Here is a 24,420-nt window from a genome sequence, read left to right as displayed (position 1 = left end):
AAAATTTGCTACTTATTAGCATCAAAGCTGAAATGGTGATGTTTGACTTGTTTTTTGATGCATTTTATACTTTGGGAATCTTGCAAGACATTGATGAATTCATTGGAAGATCATCCAGAGGTGTTTTTTTTTTTTTTTTTGGAAGATCATCGAGATGATATTGTTTGAAGCATTTTGGCATTGGTCTCATCCCAATTGAATGAAGAAAACTAAAGATTACTCTATTTTTCCTTTATGCTATGAATGTTTTCATGTTTTAAAATGATAACAATAATAATAATTTAGCGTGATTCAAATAGGAATTACATCATATTTAGGTGGTTGTGATTTTAGTCTGACTGTCAGTTAGGATTTAAAGCAAATTTCGCAAGGACTAGTAGGTCATTTTTAGGTAGCCGGTATAGGATGTTCAATTCTTTTCCTATTAACTCAGGTTCTTTGAGGCATTTTCGATTAAGATTCAAATTGTTTAGTTGGGCTTTTTCAGTGAAGCTAAGCACCATTTGTTCTATGTAGGATACTTTCGTCTCAGATTTAGATGCTGTCAGTTACCTAAAATTTCTGGAAACTTGTGCCTCAGTTAAAAGTTTATGGTCTATTAACAGAAGGGAAATTATGCTGGTTCAAAGAGTGTTTTTTTTAAATAAAAAAAGAAAAAGAAAAAGATATGCTGGTTTTAAAGAGTTTTTAAGGGTTGAGCTAGATTCGATGCATGGTCAGAATTGTGAAGAAACTACAAGTTCTGACTTCCGAGTCTTCTCAATTGTAAGTTAAATATAAATATTGTGAACCAATGTTTTCTTAAGGAGAGACTCTAGACTTTGAGAAGTACTTTCTCAAATCTGTCAGATGTGATGCTCTTATGATTAGCATTATGCTGTGTGATTAATGATCCTAATCAAATATCAGATGGTGTAATGCCATCCATATCTGCGTGGTAGGATCTAATTCTTGATTTTAGGTGTATCTATTTGTTGAAATTGCTTCATATATTACTTGCTTCTTTAAATTGTGATTGTGGGATTATGAATATCCAACAGCCTATAGCCTTCACATTGAGTAGCAATTTCTCACTAAAATGCTGTTTTAATAAATTGTTATTGAAATGTGGACATTAAAGCACTGGTAGTAGTTGATCACTTTTCTATAACTGTTATGTGTGAGCGCATGTTGCCTTCTGCTTTGCTTGGTGATTAGTGTTTCACTTGAGTTATGGCATTAATTTTGGGTTGGTTTCTTGACCGTACAGACTTGAGAACACGTTGAATTATGGTCTTGAACGAGTGTGGGCTGTTGGATATATGAAAGGTTCGCGCCGGTGAGTGTTTTAACCATTGTCTTTTTCATTCTCTCCCTGCCAATGAGTTTTAAGTTACAGGAAGAAATTTTGGTTCCCAACAATTAATGGATAGTTCAAGGTGGTTTGCAATCATTGGTTTCATGGCATCATAGTATGTAGATATTTATATTTTTGCTTGAGAGAATGATGCAACTAGTTCTATTTTACAAAAGTTTTGTGTTCACAGTTCATTAAAGCTTATTGACTGGTAAACTATTCAAGAAGAAACAGGTTCAAGTAACTTGTCGTAAAGTTGTCTACTTGCTTAAAGATGTGTCTTTGTTTTGCGTATAGGGTTGTAATTGGATATGATGAAGGAACCATTATGATAAAAATTGGTCGAGAAGAACCAGTTGCTAGTATGGACAATAGTGGCAAGATCATATGGGCTAAGCATAATGAAATTCAAACTGTGAACATCAAGACTGTGGGGGCAGATTTTGAGGTTAGTTCACCTTGTATTTATCTTTTTGCAAGACATGTACCATATCAAAGTTGAAGTTGTATTCTGCTGAAGTTAACATGGTAACATTGCCATTTACTCAACTTCTCAGGTTACAGATGGAGAACGATTGCCTTTGGCTGTAAAGGAGTTGGGAAGCTGTGATCTTTACCCTCAGGTAAGTGAACTTTGCTCAAAATATTTCTACCGACTGTGTGGATATCCTAAACAGTTGTTGAAATGGAAGTTTTTCTTCTTTAAACTCTAGCATGGTGGAGAACATTAATATTCATGTTTCAACAACGAAGTTGAAAATCATTGAGTTGTTTCTAGGCAGTAGGTATAGACTTGACTTTATTTTCAGAGATGCACAATCAGAAGATGATTTGAAGCAGTGGATGAAAGAAGATTCTCAAGGATAAACAGTATTGAAAGACAGGTGAATAGCAGTACTCTTCTTGAGGCTGCCATAGAATTGTGGAAGACAGTACATGATATCTATTCTGAATAAAATAACATTGTAATTGTCTACCAAGTACTTCTGCTCATACCTCAGTTTAAGCAAGGCATGAAAGTGTGGGTATTATGCCTCACTACTTCCAGATTGATGCACTTCTTGATGGGATTGAATTCTGAATTCCACAATGCTAGGGGACCAATTCTGATGATGAATCCTCTTCCAACAATTACCACTGCTGCATGCTCTCTTGTGAAGGAATATAGGTTTGGCGATGCCACATCCACCGAGGATTATCATCTCCCAACCACTTCTGGTCAATCAGTGATGTTTTCCAATTTTTGTGTTCCTATGATTACCAGTGGAGGTTGTGATCATGATCATGATATGAAAGGAGGATTTGGCAATGGCATTGGTAGGGGAGATAATGGAGGACATGGACATGGAAGGAGTGATTCTAACCATCCACGTACTCACTGTGGTGGAACTAACTATTGAGTTGATGGAACTAACTCATTAAAGGTTCAATTGACCTTAAAATTTACTCAGAAGCGTTATGTCACATAAGGAAGTCACTGGATGGTGTGGATTTGATCCATGATGATCAGATCTATTTAGGATTGAATATGGACCATGAGATATGTTTTAGATGGATCTCATTTATTAAAATCAGATTGGGTTGAAACTTGACATGTAGCTCAATGATGATGCGTTAAACACATCTGTTGGTCCAGATTGAACAGTGGGAGGCCTGATCATGTACCTTAGATACGTTGGTATATTGTTTTGATCACAAGTCCTCGAGACCTTGGCATATGATCTCACAAATGTTTATTCGGGTAGTATCTTGAGGCATTACAAACGCCATAAGGTACCTGAGTCGCATTCCTGAATATAGGAAGCAGTGCATGAGGGATAACAAGACAGTCCAAACAAACACCTTGCAAATCGTGCATACGATTATGCTACCTGCTGGTTTACTCTATGATGATTGTGCCATATCTCATGGTGGGTGTTAAGTTGGCCTTCGGCCCTGGTGTTGGCACATTGTGAGACTTTGGCTTGTGCATGGATAATTATGATTATGGGGCGTGGTTACATCACCTTTGGCTGCATCATGCATAGGAGGTCTTCGGGTAGTGCTGGGGACACAACTTAAAATGACTTCGCATCTATGTGCCTAAATCGTATACCCTTACACAAGACAAAAGGGACACTTGTATATTGGTCTGAGCTTTAAATAGTCATGTTGAAATATATTGAAACTCAACACGGTATCTCAGATCATTACATATAAGAAGCTCAGTAGGAAGAACTCCATAAATTTATCACACTGGAATTAGTACTCACTTTGGAGTGAATATTGTATGTTATTCATAACCCTCCTCCTGAGCCTAACCCAGTAGATAATGATGAAACCTTGGTTGTCTCTACTAAACATTCTAAATGGGAATTAGATAACAAGGTGGCCAAAGTGCAAATCCTAGCCTCCATAGCTGATGTGCTCCGCAACCAACTTGAAACATGATTAACACCAAGAACGTATACCTACACCTGAAAGGCATGCTCGATGCCCAGATCAACATCCAAGTCTAAGCCCTTGAAAGAAAACTATAAAACATGAAACTCGAGGAGGCCCATCAATAAGTGAGCATGTCATGAAAATGCTTGCGATTGCCAATAAGCTTGAGATCATTAGGCATGCCAAAGGAGAGGGTGCTATTGTGAACACTATCCTCATGTCATTGACAACTACGATTTGATTGAACTCAAATACAATGAGGAGAAGTTGCATACGCATTTGGCTCTCTATGAGGCCAATAATATGGGACGTCAGTCTCCCACTCGTTAGATGAGCTGGCGGAGACAGTGAGTGTGTGTGAGTTTTCTAGGGTTTATGATTATCCTAGATTTCATTGGAGGGTGTTCATGTCAGAACAAACTAGAAATTGCTTCCACCTATGGGGATGTATACGCTACTCATAAAGATGTGTTAGATGTCAAGTTAGTTATTTCACACATATGGTAGCACTGTGGTTTAGCATGTGATGTGTTGGGTAGTTCCATGATGATCTAAGTGCATAGTATGCACAAAAGGTTTACTCTATCATGGATCAAAGAAGTTCTTAATTGAACTGTGGTTAACGGTGATCATGCTTATGATCACAAATGTTTTCAAAAAAAAAGAGGCTTGATTTGTGTGCGACAACTATGGCATGTGCATGAGTGTGCTAGATGGTGGTCGTTACCATTAGAGAGATAACATAAATCAAAAGAGGATCTATATAACTCCTTAATTCTCCAGCTAAGAAGTCCTATTCGACATGTGTGCTTCATGTATTTAAGCACAAACTGGTTTTAGGGCGAGTGGAAGATTGTTGGAGTTGTACCCTAGAAAACCCATGTGCACTCTAATCCATTGGCCATTTAGAGAGAGAGAGAGAGAGAGAGAGAGAGAGAGAGAGAGAGAGCATAAATCAAAGGAGGATCCATATAATTCCTTAATTCTCCGGCTAAGAAATCCTATTCGACATGTGTCCTTCATGGATATAGCACAAATTGGTTTTAGGGCAAGTGGGAGATTGTTGGAGTTGTACCCTAAAAAATCAATGTCTGCTCTAATCCATTGCCTATGTGGATGTGATAGGTTCAATCTCAACAATTTATCTTGTTGATTAATAGTTCCTTAGGACATGTGATGTGTCTTAGCTAATATTTGGTATTGCCTTAATCTTATACTAATACGCGTTATGTGAAGAGTGATTCCTTTGGTCCTGTAAACTTGAGATTCGACGCAGTGGTCATTGACTAGGAAGAGTTGTGGTCCATGGATCTCAGTACCCTGTTGAGCTATGTTAGGCCTAGATGCTTAGGACACATCTGTGGACAAGGACACATATGTGGACATCATACTTCGATATCCCGATATTGGACCTTTGGATAGAAGGTCTTTATCATTTGGAGTCGACTTAATGTTGGTTGTGCCTTTGCCTTACCTTACACGGGAGTGAGTGTGCCATGAACATAGGATCTCAGTATTAGACCTTTGAACACTTACATGGGAGGATCGAGTTCAAGTCAATAGTATAGGGGCCCATTAGCCTGAAGTATGATCACGTGATCAAGGACTCGATGGCATATGAAAGGTGATCAATCCTTGGACCCAAAGACATGTAAGGATCATGATCCTGACTAGACGGCTTTGGCTTTACGAGGTTTCCTAGTGGCCATTGAAAGTGGGTTATGTTGGGTAGGCCTATCAGAATTCACTGAATCTTGCTCGGGCCAACATGGGATCCATTGGATTTACCTAGTGACTTATTTATAGCTAGATCTAATTAGATTAGGAACTCAACGAGCAATTTGTGAGATCTAGCACTTAAGGGATTTTACTCGATTTTGCGAAGGTTTTCAACCGTTACGGTTTTGTTTTAATCGTTAAAATTGTTGTTTTATCAAACTTAATGTTGACTTGATGGCTCAAATCTAATGATTCATCACTTGATCAGCATGGGATGTAGATCAATGGTGGATGGCCATTATAGTGGAGGGATTAGATCATGAGTATATGAGGTGGATCAACGGGCTTCCCTCACAGTAGGGTACAAAGAAGTTCTTAGGGTGGCAGTGCACCATGCCTGTGTGTACACCTGAAACCCTAACTCCTTATTTATAGATCCTATTGCGGAGAGGAGAGGAGAGGAGAGAAGAGTAGAGAGAGAGAGAGAGAGAGAGAGAGAGAGAGAGAGAGAGAGCTTAAGTATCCTTGAAATAAAAGTTAGGATTGTTCAACCAATCTGATTTTGGGTCTGTGACTAAGAAATGGTGGGCTCCACAATTAATTAGTTTAATTTAAGTTATTGTGGCCATGTGAACAATTTGAGTGCATGCTCTGCCAATGTATCAAATAAACCTAACATTCAAATTCAGAGACAATTGTTGTAAACATTGAAATGGCAGCTCATGTACATGGCATGTCACCAGTACACGAAGCGGTTTGTGGGGCCATCATAATATACATGTAGCATCTAAGCGGTGATCATGTGTGGCCCACCATGATGATAAGGCACCCAGATATCAAGCTGGTCTAGAACCTACGTGGGTAACACCAAAGGGAATAATATAAATGTCTCCTAAACCTCTAAATGTCAAGTGGCGTGGTCCACCTGAGTTTCTGATCAATCCGATATTTTGGGTGTCCCTTCATCTTGATCAGGTGCATCTTATGAACGGGTTGGATGCTTATTTCATAGACACAACTGTGGGACCATTTCATAAATTTCTATGGTGGTCATTCTCCCCCACTTTTCCCCTTATTGTGGCTCACATGTGGTCATTTTTGGCTTGAAATTTGGGCTAAGGGCCAATCATGGATAGGCTCACCATATGAACAAGATGGATAACTTAATAAACATCATGGATGGGCCTTGCACAGCTATCTTTGTATCTAAAATAATAATAAGTATAACTTGGTCCGACTTGGCTGAGCCGACCCACTACATGCAGGGTGTAGTCGAACCATGCAGGGGGTAGGGTGCATCTTCTTGGAAACTACCAATACCAGTATGTATCAGTCAATACATACCAGTTTCAGACGATATTTAAAACCTTGGTTCGGATGGGTGCTCAACTTGCAACTAGGTCTCTGAATTGTGATCAGTTAGATACTGAGCATATTGACATCAATTGTCACTTTATGTGTGTGGAGGTAGTAAACAAAGAGATTGTTACTATGTATGTTGAGACCAGCAATTAACTTGCAGATGCATTTTCTCTGAATAAGTATCTATTAAATAGTATTATTTACAAGTCAGCATCGTTGATATATATGCTCCAGCTTTATCAGATTCATGCGATGTCATGCATGTGTGCATCTCTGTGCACAAACCTCATTATAGTGGATTTTGTTTTACGTTGAGTGTAGGTTGTTTTTGTCCTTTTGGACTCTTATTCATAGAAGTGGTTAGTTGGCTGGTTTGTATGACTAAGAAGATTAGATGCATATCTCTTCTTCTTCCTAGTTTGCCAGGGACTTCATTCAGGCTTGGCATGGTGTTGATGTGGGTAAAAGACATAAAACTCTGTGGCATCTCACACTGCTTGCTGGACTGTAGTTGATTTGGAACAACCATGAAAATAGTACATTTTGCGAAAGAGAAGAATCTACTAGTGACACCTTTCAGAAGGCCCGAGGGAGAGTGGTCAGTTGGGCAAGGGGCATCGAAAGTTTCTGCAGGTTGTAAGCGATCTCAGGGTGAAGAAGGTGAGGAGAGAGGCTAGTAATGATATATGAATCATTTCATGTATACTATGCATGTATATTATTCATATTTCTCTACCAGGCTTTCATTGTGATGGGAGGGATTATCACTCATCATCTCTCCCAGTGGTGTCTATCTGGTATTGATTTTGCTTTGTTGCTCTTAGCAAAAATAAAAAAATAAAAAATAAAAGCTGCTAGTTGCCATGTAAAGAAATATTACTTATAGCCACAATAAACATTAGATGTCAAGTATCTTGACTTAAATTGATGATATGTTTCTGCAACTGTTTCCTTTGATTGTTTAGAGAGCTGGGCCTGACTTGGTCGGGTGGGTGTTGTATTCTTTGCTCGTTTTGCGAGCCTTTTTAATAATAAATAAATTGTCATCTCTCCAAAAAAAAAAACTATTTCCTTTGATTGTTATTCTTTATTGACCCAGATGTTAATAATTAGGCCAAGTTTTTTAATGCTTCTGATTTTCTGTTTCTAAAATGTGTTTCCAGAGCTTAAAGCATAACCCAAATGGTAGGTTTGTTGTTGTCTGTGGGGATGGAGAATACATTATATATACAGCTTTAGCATGGAGAAATAGATCCTTTGGTTCGGGATTGGAATTTGTGTGGTCATCAGATGGAGAATACGCAGTTAGAGAAAGTACATCAAGGATTAAGATCTTCAGCAAAGCTTTCCAGGTTGTTCCCTGTCTCAGTTCATTATCTCTCCATACAATAGCATTTGGATAGCAATAGGCAGTATGATTCCCAACTCCCACCACCCCACCCCCCCTCTGAAATACCAGATCATTCTAAATTATTGAGGCAACCCTCAATTTAGATTCCTAGCCTCTGGAGTTCCCAACCTTTGACCTCTCCCATCTCTTGGCTGCTCAAGGCTGTTTATATCCTTCACTTTAGGAGAAGAATGTTGACTTTTTTTGTAATTACAACTACAAGGAACTTGAATTCTCATAATTGAAATCTAAGCATGTAATATGTGTGGATTGTGTTGAGAATAATACATTGGAAGATGTTGAAGACAGAAATTGCATCAAGTGGGAGGTGTTAGAAATTATCAATTTCCCATCTCTCCCTCACAAATAGGTATTAGAAAAATGAAAGCTAGTTTTCCTTTGGGCAAGTTGGATGAAATTTATTTGATGTTTTTTCTTCCAGGAAAAGAAAAGTATGCGACCAACATTTTCTACGGAGCGTATTTTTGGCGGAACGTTATTGGCAATGTGTTCAAATGACTTTATTTGCTTTTATGATTGGGCTGAGTGCAGGTTGATCCGTCGAATTGATGTTAATGTCAAAGTGAGTAACAAACTCTGCTTAAACATAGTCAGTTACCAAGTTGTCATTTATAGCTTGTTTCGGTTGTTATTTCCAATTCGTATACTGTTTCATTGTTTCAGAATCTTTATTGGGCTGATAGTGGTGATCTGGTCTCAATTGCCAGTGATACATCATTCTACATCCTGAAATACAATGTAAGAACACAGAATCGTGTTGTTCTTTCTTATATGACTATCCATCTCTTTCCCCTTGAATATTGAGTAATATTCGATATTTTTGTTAATTGGAATGGGTACATAATATTGTAACACAATTTTATTTTGCAGAGAGATGTTGTATCATCATATTTGGATAGTGGAAAACCCGTTGATGAGCAAGGTGTTGAAGATGCATTTGAGCTTCTCCATGAAACAAACGAACGGGTCCGGACTGGAATATGGGTTGGGGACTGTTTCATTTACAATAACTCATCTTGGCGACTTAATTACTGTGTTGGGGGGGAGGTACTGGATGTACTCTGTTTAATCTTTTTGCCCCTAAATTTTCAATCTGCATTTTCCTCAATTATTTTTAGCCATTTTATACTTGTACTTGTAAATGCAGGTGACCACTATGTTTCACTTGGATCGGCCTATGTATCTGTTAGGCTATCTTGCAAGCCAAAGCCGGGTCTATCTTATTGACAAAGAATTCAAGTGAGTTGGGCTTAGGAGCTGGTTCTAGAAAGCAGTATCAGTTCCATTGTTTCTTTCTATTGCTAATGATCTGCCTGTTTGCAGTGTTGTGGGATACACCTTACTTCTCAGCTTGATTGAGTATAAAACTCTTGTGATGCGTGGAGATCTGGACCGGGCAAATGAAATCCTGCTCTCAATTCCGAAGGAGCATCACGACAGGTTCTTTCCATATTTCACCAATTACAGAAAAGCATTTTAGCATTTGGTAATGTTGGCGTCTTGGCGAATGTTTTCCAGCCCAACGTGTTCATGTAGTTATTTATGGAAGGTGGAATTTTAGTGTTAGATGATGAAAATAGCAGTTTTTTCTTTTAAAGATGTGAAAAAGTAAAGGTAGCTTTTTGTTAATGTTCTCGAACATTTCTGTTCAAAGCCATGATACCCATGTATGGAACGATATGGCATTGGTATGGTGCCAGTACGGCTTTGACACTCGATATCGAAGTATTGGACAAAGATACCATATGGTTGTGACCTGAAATATCTGGCTGTTAATGCTTGTGGCCTTCTCTATATTTCGGCAGGCTCTTTCATCTGCCAAGTCATCTGATGTGCTTAATGCCAAACGAAGTGGAGTTGTGTCTGAGTTCTAACTTTTGTAACAAGTGTATGAAATCAGACAAACCCAGCCTAAATCACAACCTTGAGTCTTTGACCCACATATCTAACCAGATGTTTTCATTTATTTGAAAATTTTTTGTTGACTCTTTTTTTTCCTTTCGAAAGTCTAAAATCAGAAGAGCTTTTCTTTGAGACGCCTGTTCTTTTGAAACCCAGTGCAAAATGTCGGGGGCATATATTAACCACAGTATCAAAATTGGTGGTGATTGGCCCTCTTATGAAGTTTTAAGCTGTTATAGGACATATAATTTATCTGAAATTGGAACCAGTTTATTAGTGTAAGTTGCAGTCCAGTCTACATATACTACAAGTCCCGATTTTTTTTTTTATTTTTTTTTATTTTTGGAAAGGCTACTACAAGTCCGGAATTTCTAGTTTCTGCTGACATATTATTAGATCGGCATTTTTGGAAACTTCTGACCTATCCCTCTCATCACCTTGTTGCCTTGTTATGATTTTCCTATTCTTGCTGCATGTCATTAGAGTCTGAAATTTTAGATTTAGTATTGGCAACATAGAGTTCTATTGTTGCCCATTCTTATTCTGCTTGATCTACTTGATGTGGAAACTGTAAAGGTCTGACAGTAAACAACCTTTTTCCATATCCTGAACCTGAGATTCTTCCTATTTATGTGTGTTATGTTGAACTTTGAATTCTGATAGTCTTGAAAACTGTATTTTACTTGCCATAGTGTGGCTCATTTCTTGGAATCTCGAGGTATGTTGGAGGATGCACTTGAAGTCGCTACCGATCCTAATTACAGATTTGATCTAGCTGTCCAGCTTGGGAGATTAGAGGTTGCAAAGGTATGTTTCTCTTGATCTAATACATGTGTAAATGATGATCTACTGGAATTTGTTTTATATTACTCAACTTCTTCAGTCCTTTTCTAGAACGAGCCTACCCTCGTAATCATTTGGTTCCTGTTTGAGGACACGCGACCTTCTCTTTGTAGGCAATTGCTGTTGAAGTAAAAAGTGAATCCAAATGGAAGCAGCTAGGAGAATTGGCTATGTCTACTGGAAAGGTACTTATTTAACTTGAATATTCATGGTGTTTCATGGGAGGTGATTAATGGGCATAGGGTGTGTTCTGGAATTTTGAACATTTAAAAGTTTTGTTTTCAAGCTTGTAGAGCCTCATAATAAAATTCTGGTTTTCTGGGATCTAGAAAGGCTAAGTGCTTGTTTGTGTTGATCAGAATAAGTGCCAGCTTAAGTAAATCTAGATGGATTAATCATACTGGCTAAGGTAATCTTAGATGGATTAATCATACTCTTGGTGAAGATGACTTGTTGAAATGAGTAATATGACAGTTGCCATGAATGCCATTGTCGAAGTGGCATTTATCTGAATTCCTGACAACTCATTGGGTTAGCTTGAAACATTTTATCTGATGGAAATGAGAAGCACAGAGAAATCCCAATTGCAAATACCCCCACTCAAAAAAATACAGTGGTCAGTAGCCCTCCAAATTCAACTTTTTCATTCAAATAACAACGAATGGTCTACCTTCATTTAAAAAAGCAAGTCCGTATGTGTTTTATACTTTTTTTCTCAAACCAAAAGAAATCCTAATATGATCCTTACCATTCATTACTTCTAATTTTAGTTGTGTGATCCTCCTAACTAGGTGCAGTTCCTGCTTCCATTCACACTTTAGACTTGCAATCCTGCTTCATGGCTTTTTATTCTTGATAACATTTTGAAGATAATGCTTCCTGTGCCATTCATGTCATGCTTAGTGCAATTATACGTCTAATCCTAACAATCTATTTTAATAAAACATTAAAATGACCAGAACACTTTTGAATCTCGTTGCAACCTTATAGGCTATTTTTTCAATGGGCTTTATCTCCTCCAATGGTCTTGTTGCATGATCTTGGCTTTTTTTAAAGTAACTGAATAGGCTTTTTCAAATGGGATCAATTTTGTGTTACTCCAACATCGTTGATATACTTGTTATTTGATATACCCAAAAAGTGGTCCACAAAAGAAGTGACGTAAATACTAACGATAAACTAGGTCTACTAATTCAATCTCTAATAAGGAACTAAATGACTGCTGATTTGATCCATAGTGTTCATTGGACCACTAATCTTCAATCAAATCAATCTAGACTATCAAAGTGATCTATATCTTCAATCTGGATGGTTGGATGCTCCAAATCCTTAATCAGGGCTACCCTTGAATAATTCTTTTCTTCGATCAGCCTGCTTGTGTGGCCTGGATGCATTCTGAATGCCTCCGTTCCTCTTGTAGGTTGCTATATATCTCACATGCTCCTTATTGATTTTGACCATGATGAATATGTTGCTGACATGTATGGTCCTTGTATTCTATTTAAAAAGAGGAATCATAAGACCCTGTAGACCAGTATAGGTATAGTTTGTTGATGCTCAGGATTCTATTCATGTGGTGCCCATGGTTTGGTGATCTAAACCATTAATCTGATGTGCCCTGCTGTGGAGGTGAGCTGGAAGCCTCCTAGATGAAATAATACCATTTGATTAGTGGAATAAATTGATAGAAATAAATCAATGACCCACTGTCAACTGAAAGAAGCCCAAATATTGAACGGTTTGGATCTTCCAATCTGGGAAATTTTCAGGGCATCCCCAATCTAAAGTGGGGTCCATCAGATCAATGGTTTGGATAACCCTGCCATGAACCTCTCATGTGGAGGATCCTGCACATCAGCAAACTTTTCTTTTGCCAACCATAGGACACTATGACTCTTCATTCAGAAAATGTTCTTGAATGTGTAAATTCACGGAAAATCCATTCCCTGGAGATCGCCAGCAGCTTTGACTCAGAATGCATTTTCTTGCTGCAGTTAGAAATGGCTGAGGAATGTTTATCACATGCCATGGACTTAAGCGGATTGTTGCTTCTTTATTCCGCCCTTGGAGATGCTGAAGGGATATCTAAACTTGCATCTCTTGCAAAAGAGCAAGGGAAGAATAATGTTGCCTTCCTTTGTCTATTCATGTTAGGTAAATTAGACGAGTGCCTCCAGCTATTGGTAGAGAGGTAACTTTTCTTCGTCTCCCTGTCTTGGCACATGAACTCTTGAGTTTCCTATTTTATTATCTTCAATATTATTGTTGTCCCTTTCACCACCATTCCATTCGTTTACAGCAATCGGATACCAGAGGCTGCGTTGATGGCACGGTCCTATCTTCCAAGCAAGGTTTCGGAGATAGTAGCAATATGGAGAAGCGACCTGAACAAGGTTCCTTCTTGTTTGTGCTTTCTTCTCTTTATTTTTATATAGAAAGGCAGAACGAAGGGACTACAGGGAAAAATACAAATGACTTCCTTCTGCTACGTGCAAATTTTTTTTTGTTGTTGTCTACAGTAACATCACCACTCTGTCCAATTTCCTTAGTTTGTCCCGCTTGGTACTCAAATCAGGAAATGTGTGCATGTGTGCATGTGTGTGGATTCTGCTTGACTGGCGAATCTTGTTTGATTTTGTTTTAAGGTTAACCAAAAAGCTGCGGAGTCTTTGGCGGATCCTGAAGAGTACCCGAATTTGTTTGAGGACTGGCAGGTTGCTCTTGCCGTTGAGTCTAATCTTTCAGAGGAAAGGTACCTCCCATGTGGCTCCATCTATTTTCCCCTACACTTCCTTTCTTCAAGATATTACACCTTGGTTCTTTATTTTTCTGCATCAACCATTTCAATGGATTTAATCATATTAGTATGCTCATGCTGACTCTGCATGGAGGGATTTGAGTCTAAAAGAAATTCATGCTACTTTCTTCTTCTTCTTCTTTTTTCTTGTTCTTTTTCTTTTCTTTTCTTTTCTTTTCTTTTTTGAAACACAACTGAACTTTTTTTGAAAAATGCAAATAAAGCCCTGCCATCTCAAACCGTTCACTATGGTTAGAGGAGAAAATACTTTTTTTTTGAAGAGTGAAGAAATTTTATTAGAACACCCGCATGCAACAGCAAGACGGGGAAAGAATACAATAACAAAAGCCACAAACAATGCAAAAACTGCAGTAGTGCTAAACAGAAACTGCTATAGAAGCTGAAATCCAATCCAAAACTGACATACTAATAAACTCTACAATAGACACAAAATGGCAATTAAGGCAAAAAAGTTGTAAGAAAGGCCCTTCTATCTCAAACCATTCACTATGGTTAGAGGAGAAAATGCAATTAACCCAATCTAAGACATCTAGCTTCATCTTCTTGAAAACATCTACCACCAACCCACAACTTTCACGGAAAATCCAATTGTTCCTCTCCCTACAATGCCCATAAAGTCACCAACAAAGCTAACCTCCTAGCCGCCTTTTTTAAAACTCCCTACTCCCCTATGCCACGCGAGGAAGAGAGCGTCGATAGATCCAGGCATCACCCACGAAGATGCTGAGTAAAGCAAGAAATCTCCCTTATAACGATTGAGGGAAAGCGCAGTGAATGAACAAGTGGCAGCATCCAGCATGCTCATAACATTGGGGACCCACAGTGCCAAATGTAGGAGGTTTGACCAAACCTCACACTTATAAGAATACTGTTCAACATCCTATAGAAAGAATGAACTGAGAACTGCCCAGGCTTAACCTTAGTCCATATCACCAAGTCCCTCTTGCCCAAAGTCAGCCTAACATAATGAAGCCTTGCCAAAAGTCAACTTCTCTGCTTCCTCGTCCTTCAGATTCCTACTACAAGGAGGCGACCAAATCACTCTCTGGATGCAGAATAACAACAAGCAACTGTTACAGTTTGATTTGGAGCAAGGCAAGCTAACCTCAGAAACTCCTCCTGAAGAGGTCTTTCTCCAACCTAAAGGTCTACCGTTAACTCGATTCTCTACCCATCACCACAAGAGAACCAAACCCCCTCAAACAAATTCACTACTCTACACACCACCTTCCACAATCCCAAAGCTCTATAAACTTACGAGTCTTTACCCACCAGCCCCCTTCTGCCATTTTGTATTTCCAAGCAATCATCTCCCTCCACAGCTTCCCTTCCCCACGAACCTCCACAAACACTTGCCAAGCAATGCCAGTTTCATTTGCTCCATTCTCCTAATCCTTGTACCCCCTTATCAAAATGGCTTGCACACTTGTTCCTCCTTTAAGAGGTGAAATTTCCGCTTCGCTTCTGCTCCTTGCCACAAAAGGTCCCAATGTAACCTTCCAGCCTATCTATCACCACTAGCAAGCACCTTAAGAGGGACGTGGTAGATTGGAAGATTCAACATGGCTGCCTTGATCAACATGATCTACCCCCCCAACAAAAAATGACGGCTCTTCCACTTTAATAGTTTCCTCTCCACTCTTTCAATTACCATATCCTATAAGTATTTAGCAGACTTGCCAATGCACAGCGGAAGCCCAAGATATGTAGACGGAAGAGACCCCGCCCAACAACCAAACACCTCCACCAATCTCTCTACCTCGTCCATGGAGGTGTGAACGCCCAACATCTCGAGAATGTTCACCTTTAAACCAGACACCACCTCAAAACAACTCATTATTTAGGTTGTCCACCATGACAACATCTGCATCACAAAAGAGAAGTATATCTTCGGTGAACTGAAGATGTGAGATCTAAAGATTGGCATTCCCCACCCTGAAACCACTTATCGGCCTAGCGGCTTGACCCTTTTCCATCATCTTACTCAAAGATTCGCCAATTACAACAAAGAGGAATGGAGAACACAGTCTCCCTCCCTAAGACCCATTGACGCCTGAAAGAATACTTTGGGAGATCCATTGACGAGTACAAAGAAATTGACAGAACGGGTGCATTCTTGTATCCATCTTCTTCATCTCTGACCACATCCCAACCTCCATATTATATAATCTAGGAAATGTCGGTTCACATGATCATACACATTCTCAATATCCAACTTACAAATGATATCCTTTTTCTTTTTCCTATACCACAAGCTTTTGAAGCGCTATTAAAAGATTTTATCTCCCCAGCACGAATGCAGCTTGGGACTTGGAAATGGCATTTATAACTATTCAAAATCTAGTAGCTAAAATTTTTGCAAAGATCTTATGAGGACTTCAAATTAAACTGAGATTTTGCAAGATGATAACAAGAAACAACGCCCCCATTTGTGACAATATACGACCTCTTTCCTAAAATTCAGATAGGAATTTGACCACATCAACTTTCACTACATTCCAGAAGACCTAGAACAACACCGTCAGGAAACCACCAGGACCTAGAGCTTTATCCCTACCCAGCGAGCCAATTGTATTTTTGATCTCCTCCTTAGAAAAGGGTTTTTCTAGGTCTTCGACTTCAACCCACAAAAGTTGATTGAAATGAAGATAATCCAACTGAGGCTTTGTTGATCTTTCATCCAATAACAAGTCCCTATAATACAGCATGATAGAGTTGCATGCCTAGCTCTTACCTTCAACCCTTCTGCCTTCCACCATCACATTGTGGATCATATTATGCCTGGCCTGAGCACTGGAAATTTCATGAAAGAACTTAGTATTTTTTTATCCCCTTCTTTTAACCAGATCGCCCGTTAGCACTGCGTCCATTTATTCTCCTCTTCTTTTAAGCGTTTAGCATATTCAAGGGATAGGTTGGCATGTGTGGTCTTTTCTTCCTATGAAATCTCACCGCCCTACTCTTTTAGATCAATGGCCTGGATCTCCTAAAGGATAATTTCTACTTATGCTTCCCTTCCCTTCCCTTCAAGACATCCTTTTTTCAGTCAATTATCTTCTTTTTCAAAAGCTTGAGTTTTTTAAACAAAATGAAGTCAACAAAACCTTCAACTTAGAACAAGCACCACTAATCTTTTACTAGCTCCATGAAAACCTCCACCTGGAGCCACATCAACTCAAGCCAGAATGGCTTGAGACCCCAGTTATCCTCAATCACTAACCAATAAAATAGGGCAGTGGTTGGTTACTAGCCTTGACAGGCCCCAATGCCTCACTAAGGGAAATTTGTCCACCTAATCCATGGAAATGAGGAATCGATCTAATTGAGACATGACCGTCTTTTCCTACCGGTTCATCCAAGTGAGCTTTACATCACTCATTGGAAGGTCTATCATCTCATTCCTATCCACTCAATCCGAAAAGTCCTGCATGCTTCTCATGATGCGGCCGCAGCTTATTTTTCAAGGGTGAACCTGACCACATTGAAATCTCATCCCTCCCCATCATGGTTGTTGCCACCTATGCTGAACGGAGTCCAAATTTGGGCCTTAAACATTCATGAATGCCCAGCAAAAACCCATCGAAACTCCCTTTAGTAGAATAGAGATAGAAAAAGGCAGACACTAGCAATCCTCCTTCCAACAATTTAAATCCCAGATAACCAAAATTCCCCCAGCAGAGCCATTGCCATCTAGCACTGCCTAATCCAGCCCAGCCCCCCCCCCCCCCCAAAACAACACGCACACGCACAGAGACATAAAATTGCTGAATGGAGTCCAAATTCAGGACGTAAGCATTCGTGAATACCTAGCAAAAACCAAACTCCCTTTAGTAGAATAGAGATAGAAAAAGGCTCGCACTGGCAATCCTCCTCCCAACAACCGGTGTAGCACTAAAAATCCCCCAAAAAAAAAAAAAAAAGAAAAGAAAAAGGAATCCACCATAGAGCATGCATCCCCAACTCTTTTTTTTTCCTCCCTAACCATAGAGCACACATCCCTAACCCCCCAACGTTCCAACAGAGAATCTTCATTACAATGCTAGCTGATCCCCTTTACCCTTCTTGGCACTTATTCCAGCATCGTAATTGATTGAGGATATTAGGTTCTTTGAGCACTCTCCTCCCTCTAGGAGATTTCTGAACCATCCCCTGTTGTCCAGATTGGCCTTTCTGGGCACTTCGTTCCTCCACGAACTGAAACAATGCAATGAGATCCACCTTGCAGTCACAAAATATCATCCCCACCATTTTACCAATATGGCTTATCGCATCTTTAATCCACCTCATACCCTGAGCCACAGACACATTGCCCCCTACACTTGCTGCAAGCAGCACCTTTTCGTACGCCAGAGACCTGATCAAAAGTCCTTTCTCCAAAACATTGCCTCTTACCTCTAGGAGCAGAGGAATGCCTATTGCATCCTGCTGGGGATCCTTACTCTGACCATCTCCTACCACCACTCCATCTCCACTTCTGCCCACAGAAGCCCAATCTATGTGAATCACCAAAGCCATATCCTGCACCACTAGATCTTCTTCACTCGGCCACCAACTGAGCCACTCAATGACTTGGTAAGATCACTCCTCCGGCCGAGTTATAGCCACACATCAGTCACCCTTGTCTTTGGAACCTGATACCATAAACTTCAATTAATCGATGGAGAAACATCGACCATCTCCCTCTAGATTTCCCTCAGCGTTCTCCTGCAATGGAATACAAAGCATCTGACTTAAGGCTTGCATGTGAGAGAGGGTAAATGGATTGGTGCACGAGTGGCACGGTCCAGGGTTCCTACGGAAGAATCTGGACGAACAAAGCCCTCGACCCAATTCGCAGCCCCAACATGTCTCCATCTCTGTAGTTACCGTTTCCTCTGCTTGATCTGAACCTGACACAACTCTCCATCTACCCACTCCATCCTCCTTTGATCCACCACGCACAGCCCCAGATTCTCCACCTGGAACCTGAACCAACTCCCTCCCTCCTACTCCTCCCTAGACGTATCCTGAACCTCTGGACACATCCCAAACAAATTCATGGGGACTGTTAAGTTGCATTGTCCACACTCGTAATGATCTTCATCATCTGTAGCCTCAGCTATTCAAACTCAAAAATAACTTGACAGCACCCTGAATCTTTTAGAACAGCTAATACCAGGCAAATGAAGGAAAAAAATGACCTCAGTGACTTTGGAACGTAATTCATTTCCCTTTGGCCATAAAATTAGATGATGTTACTGTGTTCAATTGAAGCACAAATAGGGAGCTTTGATTTTTCCCCAAAAGCACTTGCCATTTGCATCTCTTTGGATGCATCATCCTCACTTTGTTGAGAGCTGATGGCAGCTAAGTTTCTGGTCATGTCTGTGGGATAAGGCTTAGACGATGCTGATGATGATTGGGTTTGATTGATGTATTGCTGGTATAGGGGCATTCATCCTCCCGCTGCAGAATACTTGAGCCACGCTGAGAAAGCCAACATCAATCTTGTGGAAGCATTCAAAAGCATGCAAATCGATGGAGAGGATGAAACACATCTTGAAAATGGAGATAGCAGCCACGAGGTATACCATGCTAGCAACCATTTCTTTTCTTTTCTTTTTCTTCCCCCAATTCATGTACAGGGGAATACCAAGTAGGGCAGCAGGATAGCCCCCACATGATAACTTGTGTGGCTCTTATGTTCAGAAGCGTGATAAGCCGTGTGTTATTACGATTTGCTTTGCTTTTAAGTTTCTTGAGGCATTGTAATTGACCAAAATACCCCTTCTTATGTGTCATTGGCTCTCTCTCTCTCTCTCTCTCTCTCTCTCTCTCTCTCTCTCTCTCTCTCTCTCTCTCTCAAGAAACCATTATTGTATAGAACGCCTCTCTCTCTCTCTAGTGGCCTCTTTAAAGAAACCATTATTGTATAGAATGTCATAACTGGTTACAGAAGCACATCCCAGATGGTACTAGAATTGTTATCATTGGTTGTCTAAGCACATTCTTCTTGATGTTTCATGTGTTTATTACTCGTTTTCCTTTTTTCTCTCTTTATTCAAACCATTTTCTACTTGTAAACAAGGTTCTATTGAAATAGATAATGAGATGTTTTTATGTTACAGCTGGTAGAAGAAAATGAAGAGGGTCAAGAAGAGGCCGTTGAGGTGGATGCTGATGATTCTTCCGATGGCGCTGTCCTTGTAAATGGCAACGAGGCAGATGAACAGTGGGGTACGAATAATGAAGGAACTCCGTCAGCCTAAAGCAATTGGTTGGGCAAGTGTAAAATTCCAATTTTTGTCTCGGGTGATTAATTGATTTTCGTCTAACATTCCCTCTTGCAACCACCGCGCTTTTACTAATGCCAGACATCATCGTCATTATATTTTTCTGTCATTGTTATTCCTTTTTATTATTTATATAGCTCTTGTTCTTATTACCATCAGTTGAATCATTCAGTGCGTATCATATATACTGTAATTCAGTTAGACACTATTCACCACCATCCAACGGGATTAGAAAGTGATGTGTGGGGCCCACCACCATATTAGAGTTACAGACCTTGTAGAGGTGCCACCCATCACTATTTCCTAACTGAATGATCAGGTAGTAGTAAATAGTTTATACACCACAATTCTAGCGCCATAGCTATACACCAGATGCCATGATTACTAACAACAACGCTAGGCTTGTCAGCATGCTTAGGCTGGAGTTGGCTTTGGCCAGATTTTGAACTGTTTGGGCTGAGCCTGCTATCTTTCCCTAATAATTGTTTGTTGGGATTGAGTAAGCTAATATTCGACAATTCTGGCATAATGGTCTGATGGACTAGAATGTTTGATAAATGGAATTTTGGTGTCAGATGGGATCTATGAATGGACCTTGCAGAAAGAATGCGGTAGGCTGTATGCATTCAACAGCAAAATTCTGCTGATCTGATGGCTACGGACAGATTAAAACTTCACTGATCTTCTGATCCCAGGCATCTTTTAGTTAACTTCTGCCTATGGGATGTGGATCTTTGGCTGCATTCAGTTATAACCTCCACTTGCAGGCCCCTATTGACGGCTCAGATCTTTTTCTCCTATGATTTATTGGGATGTAGGCTTTGCACAGCAGATCCACTGGGTCAACAATCTGGACTAACACACATCTACATGTTTGGTTTCTATAGATTGAATCTAGGGAATTGTGGTACGTGTACAGTTATGATGTGTTTTACATCATTGTTTTTTGTTTAACCTGAACACACAATAATCCCTCTTATTTCTTCTATGTGACAATCTGCTGGAGGAATGTTAATCCCATGCCCACATGGGTAAAGGTGCCTACACGCACTTTGATTGGTTCATGTAAGCAGTGGATGGAGTGGGAAAACGTTGTCATGTGAGATATGTGAGTTCCGCCACCTTGGAACCAATCAAAGTGCATGATGGTAACCTTTCTCCCACACTGTTTGAGATTAGCATGCCTCTCGAAAAACTTTGAACGTTGACCAAAATGAATTTAGCATCCCCCTCGATCAATAGTGGTTTTCAGTATAATTGGTTATTCTTGTGTGTGTGCGCGCATGTGTGCATGGGTGCTGGCGGTCAGGCGGGTGCGTGCGCGCGTGTGCATGTTTGTGTGTGCATCGTCTATGAAAAAAAATTTATACGAAGACCATATGTTCACTCTCACATCCACATCTCTCTGGGGTGTTAAATTGGGGATGTTATCTAGTGCATACATTCTCATTGTGTTTATAGTGCAAATGCTGCCGTGGGCCCCACTGATTTACTGATGACATGAATTCCAACAATCATGCACGCCCCCATATGAGTGGCCATGGGCCCGGAAAATCAGGTTTATCCAAAACTCAGGTGGACCAAAACAACAGGAACAGTCGTGAGGGGATGCCCACCATTGATTCCATGTAGGACCCACTGTTGTGTATGCACCATCCAATGCTTTCAATTCAAACATCTGGCCAGATGTTTCATATGAATACATTGGATAACATACACAAGAGAGTGGACCCTCCATGAAATCAATGGTGGGTGTCCCCCTCCCAACGTTCCTGTTGTTGTGGCCCACCTGAGTTTTTGATTGGCCTAATTTTTGCATCCATGGCTAAACGAAAGGGTGCCTGCGTGATGGTCGAAGTGGATGTCATCAACACATCACAGTGGGACCCAGAGCAACCGTTCGCACTATAATTATAGTGAAAACATTTGCACTTAATAATTTCCCATTAAGTTGAACAAGGCTAAAATTGGGATGAAAGGGGTGTGTATGGATTGCCGTTTTGTGCAGCAAAGCATGATTCTATTAAAGTTAATTTTTAAAACAACAAAAGTGCCGTTGAAAAGTATGAGATTATCAACACTGAGAGTATATTCATCATCGCATGGATGTTGGTCTGGATTTTATTTTAGAATCCTGCACAACTTATTTCTCTGTTCCATAGTTAGTGAACTGCCAGACCCCCTTGTATATCTCTGCCAAGTGACACATTGTTGATCTTCCAGTTTTTCTTTTTTCTTTTTTTCAGTTCAGTTTTTCACCTTTATGTTAAGTTAGGTTGGTTTCTATAGAGGGAGGTCCTGGTAACTAACCTTATATTTCTATCGCATGTGTATTTTACTGGGGTGGTGCCACACGTTTGTACCTAACCATGTCTTCTTTTTTTGCTGATTTGGCAGTGCTTGCACCACATCATTAGGTCCCACCAGGATAGCCAGTTCCAGCAGTTATACAGGTGATCATTACCTCTTCTTCATGCAGTGAAAATTACCACCCATCAGAAACTAACTCCTTGTTTTCTCTAGGGCATCCAATGCAAAATGCTTATATATCTAGGTTCACTCTCAAGTCTTCTGTAGATCAAGATCATTGAATGTGTTGGTCACTATTGTGAATTGGCAGTAATCCAAATAATTACTACAGTTGGATGATCCTATTACCTGCTGATTCAAGTACTTCATCTCATTGAATGCTGGCCATCGGTTGGACCTTTTTTTTTTCTTGCCATCCATTCAAACCATCAAAGACCTTTGATAGTTTTGATTTGTGGGTTACACACAATCCATGGTAGGGCCATACATCACCATTGGAACACCTGAACATATGATTAGATGGCGATGATGTGTTACACCCTCTCTGAACAATCCACTGATAGTTGTGTGCTATGTCATTATTTAAAAGCATTTGTCTGAACGTGGCAAAGGTGTTTATCTCTCTTTTATAACAGGTTATTCAGAGGAAACCAGGAAGAGGCGATTACCAACTGGCTGTCTCCACTTGTACCAATGGATTTTGGAGTACAGAATTTTGTCATACTGCATTAACAAGCCAGTCGATGGTTTTGCCATACTATATAATGTTTGAAGCTTCCGCATACACCACTGGAACGGCATGATTTTGTAGGGGACAACCAGTTCCATATCTTTTAGCGTTATTTTAGGGGCTCCAAATTCAGTACACTGTAGAGATTGAGATTAGGCATGCATCAATGCCGCGCCTTCTGCATCCCAAAACATTCCAATATGGGATTTTCAAGATGAGCAGGAAAATTCATGTTGTGAATTCCCCCGCCCGTCCTTTGATGTTCCGAGATATGCATGCACCGTCTGTGGGCATACGTACAATCTCCTCTCCATAAATTCATATTTTCTTGCTGTTGTTTAACTATTTGGAGTGTTGGGTAGGAAGGATGATGTTCTGACCATTCTTTGATTGGCAGTAGATGGGTTGTGGCTAGCTTTGAAATGGAAGAGATGTATGTTTGTTGCTTGAAGAGGAAGTATAAATGCTATTATTTGTACCTAAATTAGTCTCTGAACATGCTGCACGATCAAGGCAGTTCATCTACTGGGCCCAACCATGTATGAGTTGCACTCCAAAAGCCACAATGTTTGGATGAGCCTAGCCACCCATGGGAGGACTTTTCAATGGAGGTGTTATGCAATGCTCAGGCAGAGAACATCTACACCGCATCAGCACGTCGGCCTATTGGTTTGCACAGGTGGGATCCGTGCTTCAGTAATCCGAATTGTTGATACGATAAGTCCCGCTTGGATGGCACATACACTCATGTTTATCATGTTGGGAGATCATTGCCAGTAATTTCTTAGGCCTTCTTGTGGTTAAATAAGGACCGTTGCTGTAATTTCTTTCTTAGGCATCAATTCACTAACCACCAGTTTCATGGGTTAAGATTTTCCCAGTTGGGAGAATTTGGTTAAGGCGCATCAAGAGATGGGCCCGTTGTATCAACTGCTTGGATGACTGTCCCATGGGCCCCACCTGCACAAACCAAAAACTTGACGATGAACTCAGATCAAGTATCCTCTGATAACATGGGCTGCACTAGTAGACTCTTGTTAAGAAAAGCTAAACCCATGTGTTGACATCCAGTGAAAGTTCTCAAGTAGGTAGCTGGGAACATCATGCTTGTATTTATTTTTTATTTTTATTATTATTATTTATGGAGGGGACATGATGTGCCATTCAAAAGAGGCCCCACTGACCAAATTGTAAATATCCTGTACATCTATGCCCCGTATATAGATATGGATAGCATGATCCCTTTAATTGGCGTCCAGCAAAAAATGGTTGAGAACATGCAGTGGATGTCCA

At 40.1% G+C, this 24,420-nt stretch overlaps 1 protein-coding gene across 6 annotated transcripts in view; it reads left to right on the top strand.

Moving 5' to 3' along the window:
• The window catches only part of LOC131223374 (coatomer subunit beta'-1), a 35,613-nt gene extending 11,961 nt beyond the window's left edge, over positions 1–23,652 (top strand). Inside the window, exons 9-26 of one of the 6 annotated variants that reach the window (XR_009160405.1) lie at positions 1,250–1,318; positions 1,634–1,784; positions 1,894–1,959; positions 8,005–8,193; positions 8,674–8,814; positions 8,916–8,990; positions 9,123–9,299; positions 9,400–9,491; positions 9,576–9,692; positions 10,847–10,961; positions 11,111–11,182; positions 12,992–13,188; positions 13,297–13,390; positions 13,643–13,749; positions 19,244–19,379; positions 19,923–20,076; positions 22,485–22,540; positions 23,033–23,652. Coding sequence is in view for 2 of the 6 variants with exons in the window: in XM_058218782.1 (XP_058074765.1) it covers positions 1,250–1,318; positions 1,634–1,784; positions 1,894–1,959; positions 8,005–8,193; positions 8,674–8,814; positions 8,916–8,990; positions 9,123–9,299; positions 9,400–9,491; positions 9,576–9,692; positions 10,847–10,961; positions 11,111–11,182; positions 12,992–13,188; positions 13,297–13,390; positions 13,643–13,749; positions 19,244–19,379; positions 19,923–20,031; positions 22,485–22,504 (1,927 nt within the window). In the remaining 4 variants the exon portion in view is untranslated. Of the gene's footprint in view, positions 1–1,249; positions 1,319–1,633; positions 1,785–1,893; positions 1,960–8,004; positions 8,194–8,673; positions 8,815–8,915; positions 8,991–9,122; positions 9,300–9,399; positions 9,492–9,575; positions 9,693–10,846; positions 10,962–11,110; positions 11,183–12,991; positions 13,189–13,296; positions 13,391–13,642; positions 13,750–19,243; positions 19,380–19,922; positions 20,107–22,484; positions 22,642–23,032 lie in introns of those variants that run through there. The other 5 variants (XR_009160403.1, XR_009160402.1, XR_009160404.1 and 2 more) reach the window with 5 other exon arrangements.
• The last annotated feature ends 768 nt before the right edge of the window (positions 23,653–24,420 follow it).

This window comes from Magnolia sinica, chromosome 13 (genome assembly GCF_029962835.1).
Source record: "Magnolia sinica isolate HGM2019 chromosome 13, MsV1, whole genome shotgun sequence".
In the NCBI taxonomy this organism is placed as follows: domain Eukaryota; kingdom Viridiplantae; phylum Streptophyta; class Magnoliopsida; order Magnoliales; family Magnoliaceae; genus Magnolia; species Magnolia sinica.
The sequence above is the reverse complement of the archived record's forward strand: the minus strand, read 5'-3'. Positions and strand labels throughout refer to the sequence as shown.